Below are 11,194 nucleotides of genomic sequence, written 5' to 3' on the forward strand. Positions count from 1 at the left end.
CCCACTCCCCTTCCTCAAAATTCCCATAGTGTCCATAGGGTCAATGAAATTACAGACCCCTGCTACTGTCCAACTTGTTAACCATATCTCATTTGGGAAAAGCTTTGGGTAGTCCCAAGAGCAAAGAAAACACTTTTTATTTCAAAAACAGCTTTTATTATTTTACATTCTTTAAAAAAAACAAACCCAACAATAGCAGCAGGGAAGTGCAAATAGCACCCCACCCAAAGTTCACTCAGAATCTCCTGAGCTACCCATTCATCAATTGTTGCGGATAGTTTCTTGGATCCAATCCACATATTTGCAGACATTAACATAGACTCCGGGTTTATTTGGTTGTGCGCATACTTGGGGACCCCAGGACACGATCCCTTGCAGTCTCCCGTTGCAAACAAGGGGACCACCTGAGTCACCCTGCAAGAAAGGAAAAAGACAATAACTCTTCATGAATTCTGCATATCCACTCCTGCATTATGATCCACTGTTCAAGGTAACAGTGAATTGAGAGGTTTTCATGGAAATGTACAGAAAATGCCCAAGAGAATTCCTGCTGGGATTTGCTTTGATTTTTAAGGAACCTTTTTCTGTTCTTCCCTCTGCCTTCAGAAATATCCCTAATGGAGACTATGACTCACCTGACAAGAATCTGTACCACCTTCCATTCTTCCGGCACATACCATGTTCTCAGTGATGTAACTAGGGTAGAGGGACTGGCAAACCTGATGATCGATGATGGAGATGTTTGCACAGTGCAAGTCCTTGGGAAGATTCACTGCAAAGAAACACATTGGTCAAAGAAGAAGCTTTCCTAATGGCAGAGCAGGCTGTTGCAACCAACTCATTTGCTCAGCGATGACTGCCTTGGTCTCTTTTGCAGTCCATAGCGGGTCGGATCCTTAGTTGTGCTAAACAATATGGATCTTTGAGGTTTGGACAAAGATGATGGTTTGTAATCATCAGAGGTTCGTAAAATGGTGCATATGGTAGAAAAAGTGGATCAGACAGAGAACTTGCTTTGTTAGACATAACATCTCAGGTTTGGTCCCTGCCATTTCCAATAATAGAGTCCTGAGGAAAGACCTTTTTCCGCTTGAAATGATAGAGACCTGCTGCCAGTCTGGGTGGAAAGATACTAAGCTAGGTGAAACAATGGTCTGAAACAATCTAAGGCAAATAACAGAGAAATTTTTTTCTTCTGTTCTTCCAGTAGGGAGCTACCCACCAAAGAGGGCTTTTTTTGTAGCAGGAACTCCTTTGCATATTAGGCCACACACCTTTGATGTAGCCAACCCTCCAAGAGCTTACAGGGCTCTTATGACACGGCCCTACTGTAAGCTCTTGGTATATTAGCTACATCAGGGGTGTGTGGCCTAATGTGCAAAGGAGTTCCTGCTACGAAAAAAAGCCCTGCTGCCAAAAAGTGATTGGCAGTAGATTCAGGACAGACTGTGGAAGCCATGTTCAGACAATGCGTCACTAATTCCTGGAATTTACTGCCATGAGATGCAGTGATAAACATTGGCTTTAAAAATAGGGTTGCCAAGTCCCCGCAGCCTCATAAGTGAAGTCATTGCGCCGGCAACGCTGGGAGGGGATCCCCCCGCTGGCCCACTGCAGGCCAGCAGGTTGGGGACCTCCTAAGCGGGAGAACCTCCTCCCTGCCCGGAAACTTATTTATTTATTTATTTTATTTATATTGGGATTTATACCCCGCCCTTCGCACCGAAGTGTCTTGGCAGCCCTGTTTAAAAGAGCTGTAGACAAATTAAGTTTTATTGTTCTCTAATTACTTTCCAGTTCTGTCATCCAACTACATTGTTTTTTGGAGACCTTTGCTCTCTGATTGAATTGATTTTATATATTTTTTAATTGGCCTTGAGTCCCAGTGAGAAAAGCAGACTATAAATTAATTCTCCCTTCAACACTTGGGAGAGTACCGCCCCCCTCCTCCACACACACACACCAAGTATGCTGATATTCAATACCAGTGAGGATGTGGTTGTTTTGTTGGCCATTAAGTCACACTTATGGTGACCCTCTCACAGGTGTTCAAGGCAAGAAACGTTCAAAGGTGGTTCATCATTGCCTTACCTCTGCATAGCAACCCTGGTATTTCCCTGAAGGTCTCCCATCCAAATGCTAACCAGGGCTGACCCTGCATAGCTTCAGAGATCTAATAAGATCAGTCTAGGCTGGAGTTTCCAGGCCAGGGCACCATATTAAAAAAAACTTCCAATAATAAGAAGAAATTTAATTTTTAATTTTTTTATATGCCTTGGGAGGGGGGGACTTTTGAGGATATACAAGCTATTGACCTTATAATTCCCCTCCCTACAAATTGGGTTTTTTGCTGTAAATTCATTCATTCATTCATTCATATTTCTAAATGGCCCTTCCCAAAAAATGGGCTCCAGGCGGGTCACATCAATAAAATAATTTTTTATGAAACTAGCTAAAATAACCAGATAGATAAATTCCAAGTTAACAAATTCAAAAATTCCGATGACTGCCAGTTCAGAAACCTAAGCCCCGGCTGACACAAAACAAATGGAGCAGTTAGAACAAGTCCTGCTCAAATAGTATTCACATGTGACTTCATGGAAATGACATCATGCAAATGATGTCATGGAAAGCTTAGCTCCAAGAGTTAAGCTTTAAATGATTTCCCAAGCAGCCTGAACATCATTAGGAAAAATACTAAATTAATATTATTACAGACTTGATCTGTATGGGTGCATCCAGACAGACATAAATTCAGGAGTGAGTCTGCCATGGAGGTGAACTTGCATTGCAGAGACCATTTTTCTTCCAGATTGAGTTCTGGGGAAAACAATTTATTGTGATTGGAGAAGTCAGGCTTTGCATTAAGGTGATTGGCCAGACCTTGGTGTCATTCATTAAGTTACTCCCCACCTTAGTATCTTGCAGTGTACTTGGTGGGTTCTTGTGTCAATCTTAGAGCCTCCTCCTTCTATGAGCAGTTTTTTTAAAAAATAAGGAAGGGGAAACTTTAAAAAAAAACGATGAACAGATGCTTTAAAACATTAAGGTGCTTGGAGACTTTCGAACCTCCAAAGGATGTGGTAAGTAGGGTTGCTAATCCCCAGGTGGGGGCAGGAGATCCCCCGGTTTGGAGGCCCTCCCCCCGCTTCAAGGTCATCAGAAAGCGGGGGGAGGGGAGGGAAATGTCTGCTGGGAACTCTATTATTCCCTATGGAGATTTATTCCCATAGAAAATAATGGAGAATTGATCCACAAGTATCTGGGGCTCTGGGGGGGCTGTTTTTTGAGGTTGAGGCACCAAATATTCAGTACAGCATCTAGTGCCTCTCCCCAAAATATCCCCCAAGTTTCAAAATGATTGGACCAGGGGGTCCAATTCGATAAGCCCCAAAAGAAGGTGCCCCTATCCATCGTTATTTCCTATGGAAGGAAGGCATTGAAAAGGTGTGCCGTCCCTTTAAATGTGATGGCCAGAACTCCCTTTGGAGTTCAATTATGCTTGTCATAGCCTTGATCTTGGCTCCACCCCAATGTCTTCTGACTCCACCCCCAAAGTCTCCTGGCTCCACCCCCAAAGTCCCCAGATATTTCTTAAATTGGACTTGGCAACCCTAGTGGTAAGTAATATGGTAAATCTAGTTTTTAGTATGGAAGATGTATTCATAGGGTTGAAAATCAAGGGTGATGTGTCTCACCTCACAGCAAAAAATTCCACACTCTTGTTTGGAATACATCTGCAGACAGCCCGTCTGTCTCCTTCTAATGGCCATAGCTATGCTGCCAAAATGGCTACCTCTCCCATCTCATGCCCTCATGAGATCTGAAAGTTTGCTAACCTACCTTGTGGGCTTGTTGTTGTGCCCCATCCTGACACAAGGCATTCCATCCCAGGCACTGGGCAATTGGTGGGCAAAGGAAGAGTTTGAACTTTGTCGTTGATACAAGCCGGCAGCAGAAGTTTAACCAGCATGATGTCGTTGTTCTTCGTTTGTGGATCATAGTTAGGATGCTGGATCACTTTAGAAGCTACTTTAAGCTGTTCTGACCAGTCGATGCGCTTGAGGTTGTGTTCTCCTAGGCGAATAAAAAACGGCCTGCGAAGAAGAAACACATACAGTTGGTCGCTGCAGTGAGAAATGGTGCCTGGCGGGAGGGCAGCCAAATATTATCAGCTCTAAAAGAAAGAAAGAAAGAAAGAAAGAAAGAAAGAAAGAAAGAAAGAAAGAAAGAAAGAAAGAAAGAAAGAAAGAAAGAAAGAAAGAAAGAAAGAAAGAAAGAAAGAAAGAAAGAAAGAGAAAGAAAGAAAGAAAAAAAAAAGGCAAAGATAGTCCGCCGTGCAAGCACCAGTCGTTTCCGACTCTGGGGTGACATTGCTTTCACAATGCTTTCACGGCAGACTTTTTACGGGGTGGTTTGCCATTGCCTTCCCCAGTCATCTACACTTTCCCCCCAGCAAGCTGGGTACTCATTTTACCGACCTTGGAAGGACGGAAGGCTGAGTCAACCTTGAGCTGGCTACCTGAACCAGCTTCTGCTGGGATCGAACTCAGGTTGTGAGCAGAGAGTTCAAACTGCAGTACTGCAGCTTTACCACTCTGCACCATGGGGCTCTTATTATCAACACTACTTCATAGCAAAAGGGTAGTTTTTCCTCTGCCATGTCTTCATGGAAAGGTGCCCTTAGGAAGCACGCAAGCAAATAGGCTTATCAGGTTCTGATGCCCCGAATGGGGAAAATATTTTTTTTTAAGGTGACATTAGCTGAGCCACTATGTCACTTCCAGGGGAAAAAAAACAGAAATGAAAGAGGGTAATTCTAGGAAATTCTGGCATGGTAAAACCATAGTTTCCAGTGATTCCTAGAGCTCTCCTACACCACTTCCAGGTTTGCCTAGAAGTTATGTAGAGATGAAGTCAACATCACATGTGCCCGATGTTCCCTCCCAATCCTCTCACTGGTTGCTGGGCAACCCTAACAGCCTCACTCACAAATGCTGACAACCTACCTGGCTGTGAGAGTCCTGAACCTCCGTTACAATTTGATCACCTTTTCTTTCTTTGGCTGCTATTAGTTTTCAGGTAAAACTTAGGTACTATGTATTTATTAAAACACAAAAATAGGTGGCGGGGTTATTGACTTGTTTTTTTTTTTGCAAAACATGCCCTCCAAAAATAGATGGGGTCATCTTAAATTAACTTACAAGTAGGGTTGCCAGCTCCAGACTGAGAAATTCCTGGAAATTTAGGTTTGAAGCCTGGGGAGGAGAGGGTTTGGGATGGGGAGGGATTTCAGCAGGGTATAATGCCATACAGCCCATCCTCCAAAGTAGACATTTTATCCAGGGGAACCTCTCTCTAAAGTCTAGAGATTGGTTGTATTTCTAGGAGATCTCCAGGCCTCACCTAGAAATTGGCAGCCCTGCATACAAGTTGCAGGTATGTCCAATTTTTAGAAAAACCCATTTTGGTATAGTATTTTATTGGGGAGGGTTCATCTAACATTCGGTTCCTCTTCTTTTTGAGTAAATATGGTATAAACACCACCACCACCACCACCACCCAGATAAAAACCTACACTTTCTAAGTCCATGTTCACATTTACAGTCCTTTTCTAATTGTTTGGAAATAAATCCCAGTCAACTCAATAGGGTTTCTCTCTCAAGTAACTGTGCATAAGATTGCAGTCAAACCTTGTATATTTGCATTTCCCGTACCTCTTATGCAAGTGTGCAATGGCTTAAGTAGACATTTGGTTTATATAGACAATGACTTTCTTCTGCAATCTCTCACACATTTGCATTGTGTACACAGACAATATAACTGTTGTTGCTGGTGATTTGGAAAAGACTATTTAAATACTTATACTCCACATTTCCTTGGTTATCATTACATGCTCTTAAGTTTTCTTAAGCAGAGGGTGGCAGTTTTTGCCAATTCCCACCCACCCACCCCCCGCCGCTCCCTGCAGACCCCTACTACGTTGCTCCTGAATGTCTCCTGACACTTATAGGGTTGCCAAACTCCCCTTGCTTTGCTGGGTTACACTTACCTTCGCATTTTGCAATGGGCAGCAGTCAGCACCCAAGACTTGTGGATCAAGGTACCACCACACTTAATGGAAAACCAAGAAAAAAGACCTGCCTGCCACGGCTGGGAATGGGGGGCACATGGCTTCCCGCCAGATATCCGCGTGTCTTCTGCAGTAGCTAGAAGATCATAAACCAAAAAACAAGCAGATTTCAGAGGAGATGTGGAAAATACATATAAGTGAGAGTGCATTCATGTGTGGTGTTGCAAATGAAATAGTCTTCACATATTATGGCTTTAGATCTATCTATCTGTCTGTCTGTCTGTCTGTCTGTCTGTATTAGAACAAAGACTGATCAATCTGTCTGTCTGTCTACTGTTCCAGCAACCCTCAGAAGCTTTGGGTCATGAGTAGGCATTTCACAGCACCACTTGATGAACATAAGAACATAAGAGAAGCAGTGCTCCTTCCAAGCTGTGCTAGTGTGAGCTAGCTCACGGTTTTTTGCTCACACATTTTTGTCTTAGCTCAGGAGAAATGGCCCCAGATTTATGCAGTAGCTCACAACTTTAATGCCAGTAGCTCGCAAAATAGAATTTTTCTTCACAAGACTCCACAGCTTAGAGGGCGCATTGAAGAGAAGCTATGTTGGATCAGGCCAATGGCCAATCCAGTCTAACACTGTGTCACACAGTGGCTAAAACCCAGGTGCCTAGCCCTCCCACTGTTGCCCTCCAAGTACTAAGAATCCAGAGCATCACTGCCCCAGACATAGTGTTCCATCTATACCTTGGCCTATTACGTATGCACAGAGAATCTGAGCAGTCAAGACTTGACTTTGGATTCTGAGCCTGCAATGCCCACCGTTCTTTTTTCTCAGGTGTATTTATTCTGCAACTGAAACAAAAAAATGCAGGGCAGCCCAGCATCACCGTCCTTACAGGAAGACAGTGGCTCCCTGCAGGTGCAACTGTGTGCTGCTTTCTCCTGTGGAAGAGGGCAGCCCAGCCAGGAGTCATTGCTTTCTCCACCCCCAGCGATCTGAGACTAGTTATAGTATCCTATTGCTAGACTCATGCCACTTGCAAAAAGAAATGTGGCCAGTGGAGTGACCTTCAAAGGGTGAGGAAAGGGCAGAGGGGAATCTGAGAGAATTGGTATGCTTTTGAATTGATTAAAAGCAAAAGCAAGGGGGAACCTAACACAAAAGCACTCTCAGAAAAAGCAGGGAAACAGCAAATGGAAAGCAAACTGAGCAAAGAGAGGAAAATCAACGCAGAACGAAAAAGGAAACCCAATGGACATGCACATGAAAGTGCGGCAAAACACCTGCGCATAATAGGCCCTTGTGACTAATAGCCACTGATGGATCTCTGCTCCATATGTTTATCCAGACCCCACAACATCAGTTCTGATTGTGTAACCAGAAGTGACTGCACGAAGCTATAGCAGTTTGCTCCCTATTTTCCCCTGCTGCTAAACTTGGCAGCAGCTAGAAGAAGGGTTCCCAAGTCCCCCCGCGATCTCTGGCGGGGGACTTTTTTCACATGCGCAACATGGTACCTTTTGTACCATAGAGTTTTCCCTCCCAAATCAATAGAGCCTCCAGGAAAACCATAGAGTTCTCCTGGAAATGCCTAGAGTGGCCAGCGAGCGACATTGCCAGCGCAATGACGTCACCTCTGGGTGATGTCATTGCACCAGCGATGTCAGAGGAGGTTCCCCCCACCCAATGTGGACCAGTGTGTTGGGAATCTCCAGGGTGGGAGAATCCCTGCCCACCCCGGGGACTTGACAGCCCTAGGTAGAAGCCAGAGGCCAAGGGCAAGAGGCAAGAGACCTGGTTTGCCTATATCTATTTATCTGTCCAACTACTATATTTTTGATCCTGTGTTGCCTCCAAACAATTATGTGCACATTGCAAATAGTGCATGTGGAATAAATTTAAAATAGAAAGAGACAAATGTGTGCAGAGTTCTTCACTACATACATACTTTGGAAACCTATTAGCCCAGGGGTGTCAAACATACAACTAGGGTTGCCAAGTCCAATTCAAGAAATCTCTGGGGACTTTGGGGGTGGAGCCAGGAGACTTTGGGGGTGGAGCTAGGAGCAAGGGTGTGACAAGCATCACTAAACCGCAACGGGAGTTTTGGCCATCGTATTTCAAGGGACGGCACACCTTTTTAAATGTCTTCCTTCCCTCCACCCTCCCCTTCTCTGATTTCACCTCAGAGGTGGAGCGGAGCGGGCCACGCCGCTGCGCTGCTGCCGCCTCTTCTCCGCTTCACCGTAACTGCTCCTCCAAGATGGGCTCAGGCTGAGCCCATCTTGGAGGAGCAGCTACAGTGAAGCGGAGAAGAGGTGGCAGAGCAGCGGCATCGCCCACTCCACCTCTGAGGTGAAATCAGAGAAGGGGAGGGTGGAGGCAGGGCAGGAGCGTGGCGAGCTGCGAGTCCGGGTCCTAGAAGGACCCAGATTCGTGGCTCACCACGCTCCTGGCCTGCCTCCACTGTCCCCTTCTCTGATTTTACCTCAGGTGTAGCGGAGTAGGCAATGCCACTGCGCTGCTGCCGCCTCTTCTCTGGTTCACCTTAGCTGCTCCTCTGAGATGGGGCGGCTCACCATGCTCCTTGGCGCCGTTTCCCCCCCTCCCCCCACTTCCATTTTTTTGGAGAGTGGGGGAAGAGGCTGTAAATCCTGGGGTCCCCCACCAGGGCAGGAGGGTTGGGAAGCCTACGTACGACCCGGGGCTGAATCAGGCCCCCAGAGGGCTACTATCAGGCCTGCAATCAAATCTGCTTCCTTCTCCCTCTCTCTTGCTTCCTTTTTGCTCTCTTGCTTCCAGTTATCAGAGACTGTTAAATAAAATATTACAAGAGTGCTAATCTTTTAAGCATGTATTATTTAAAGTTGGGTTTTTTTAAAAAAAAATCTTTGTGTTTGTCTGTGTCCTTTATAAAGTTTATGTCTCCTCTGCCTGGCATTACATTTTATGACACACATGGCCCAGCCCAACAAGGTCTCATTATATCAGATCTGGCCCTCATAACAAATTAGTTCGACACCTCTGGATTAGTCTCTCCAGGTCTTTAAAGCAGGAGGAAGAGGATCCTCCTTCTGGGCCATACAAGTGGTATCATGGTGTCTGCACATCTGTGGAAGTGTGCAATGGAGGCATCTCTGTTTTCTTTTCTTTTTAATATTTGTAGTCCTCATGGCTGTTAGGATTCCATGCCCACATGATCCTACTGGTCTTTCTGCACTCATTAGTTGGGGGTATGTGTGTAAATCTTAGGAAATCCCTTCTAATGATTTTCACATGCACATAGAATGCATAAATTGAGCACATCCCATGCAGCCAAACACCCAAACATATCCACCACACCTAAAATGGCACATACACATCTGTGCCCACCCTAGAACTTACCGGCAGACAGCAGGAACAGTAATGCAGTTAGCAACTCCATGAAAATAGTAAATGCCATGGTTGGTTGGTTGGTTGTTCTCTCCCAGAATATGATTTCCTGTTGGAAAGAAGATTGGAAAGAAATCATCTCTTTATTCCAAGGGCTTCGAATGCAAGGATGAAAAGAAAAGAGAGGCAAACAACTCCAAATAGGATACTTCTTTTTCGGCACCAGGAACATCCCAGCAAAAGTGAGAGGAAAATCACTGAGACATATTTCTGTACATCATATAGATAAGAGTTAGAATTCTGGTCTGCATCATTTCATATTACTGTCAGGGGTCCTATTTATGAATGTTGTCTTATGCAAAAAGATCCCTGTAAGTAGTAAACTGGCATGTCACAAAGAAAAGATTAAATGCTTTCCCTGAGGAACTAGTTTACTGGATGCAGAGATGGTTTTGTATTATGAAGAAATGGAGGGAAAATCCACACTCATGCCTATGTCCTGAACTTGCAGACTCCAGAATCTGTTGGTTTTTAAAAAATCTATGCCACTTTTCTGCCAGGATACGGCACTGAAAGTGGTTTGTAAGCTTTCAAACCCAAAGGAACAACCATAAGTGCCTAAAATAGCAAAGAAAGAAAGAAAGAAAGAAAGAAAGAAAGAAAGATGTTTAAGCTAGTCCCAAACAAATATCCCTTTCCAGGGAGTTCCATAGTTCCATCCTGCATAGAACAACTCAGTGAACAAATAATATGATGGGCAATGGGATTCCAGCCCCTTTCATTGTAGTAATTTTTACTGATCCCTATCTGGTGAGTAAACTTGAAATTCCCTCCATTAACTCTGGTGGTGGAGATCAGGATCTTGCCCTAATAATGCTACTAGGAAAAAAAATATGATAAACACCTCTCTGGATCCATCCATGCCTTTCTCGTCCTACAAGGTACATACCAAGAACTATTTAACATCTAGAGAGCACAGAAAGAATCCTGCTTAGTTATATTTATGGTCCAGAGCACAAGAGGCAATTTGAAAGCTGTTAAACCCCCTCGCAGCTCCTGGCTGAAAAGTTATGGTGGAGGAAGAGTCAGACTGAATCCTTGTCTGGAGGCTGCATCCTGACAGGAATTTGTTACCTGGCCTAATCTGTCCAGAGATTCACATTAAAAGCTGCTGACAAGTTAGACAGTGAGAACAAAGAATTGGTTATATTATCAGCTTTCAGGATTAGAGAACTCCTTTGGCCTACAGATAAAATCCTAGCCGGGTTCTCTAGAGGAAGAAATCTTGAAACAATTTGATCCTTTTTGCCCTGGGAAAGAAGATGCCTGGAATAATACCTACTGAAGCACCTTGGAAACACAGAAGTTGAAGAAGAGATTTCTTACCCCCAAAAGCTGCAGGATCTTGGGTCCTATCTCCTTCCTCTCCTGGCTTTTTATTTGAGTCTTGCGCCAGATGAGCGGAGTTTGGTTAATCAGGAAGTACCCGTTGACTTCTCCGCCTCTATCTTTCATATCCGAGTGACTAGGACCTAGTCCATTGTTTGGATTATTTGGACTTCCTGATGATATAATAGGTAATTGTTGGAGAAGGAGGAAGATGCCCGCCAAAAAAATCTGCTCTGCACAGCGACGACTCACACAACCTCTCTCTGCTTGTAACAGAGTGCTTATCTCTCCTTGCATAAGTTGTCTGAATCACTGGCCGCAGCTGCCAATGATTTCACTGCTGGAAATCTTCCCAG

General features: G+C 44.5%; 1 protein-coding gene across 1 annotated transcript; it reads right to left on the minus strand.

Annotated features, from left to right (window-relative positions):
• Positions 1–241: 241 nt before the first annotated feature.
• LOC132586305 (trypsin-like) lies at positions 242–9,519 on the minus strand. Its single transcript, XM_060258325.1, has 5 exons — positions 9,462–9,519; positions 6,053–6,209; positions 3,844–4,097; positions 636–772; positions 242–414 (listed from the first exon to the last, which is right to left on the minus strand). Exons 1-5 carry the CDS (start codon positions 9,517–9,519, stop codon positions 262–264), a joined length of 759 nt encoding a protein of 252 aa, XP_060114308.1. The 3' UTR covers positions 242–261.
• Between the last annotated feature and the right edge of the window lie 1,675 nt (positions 9,520–11,194).

This window comes from Heteronotia binoei, chromosome 17 (genome assembly GCF_032191835.1).
Source record: "Heteronotia binoei isolate CCM8104 ecotype False Entrance Well chromosome 17, APGP_CSIRO_Hbin_v1, whole genome shotgun sequence".
Lineage (NCBI taxonomy): Eukaryota > Metazoa > Chordata > Lepidosauria > Squamata > Gekkonidae > Heteronotia > Heteronotia binoei.

Bases quoted from the DNA above. Each gene is read 5' to 3' on its own strand.
- LOC132586305 (XM_060258325.1), bottom strand. From the start codon at position 9,519: ATGGCATTTACTATTTTCATGGAGTTGCTAACTGCATTACTGTTCCTG. The intron at 6,210-9,461 runs GTAAGTTCTAGG...ATGATCTTCTAG, and splicing joins ACTGTTCCTGCTGTCTGCCG to CTACTGCAGAAGACACGCGG. The intron at 415-635 runs GTGAGTCATAGT...CCTTTCTTGCAG, and splicing joins GTGGTACAGATTCTTGTCAG to GGTGACTCAGGTGGTCCCCT.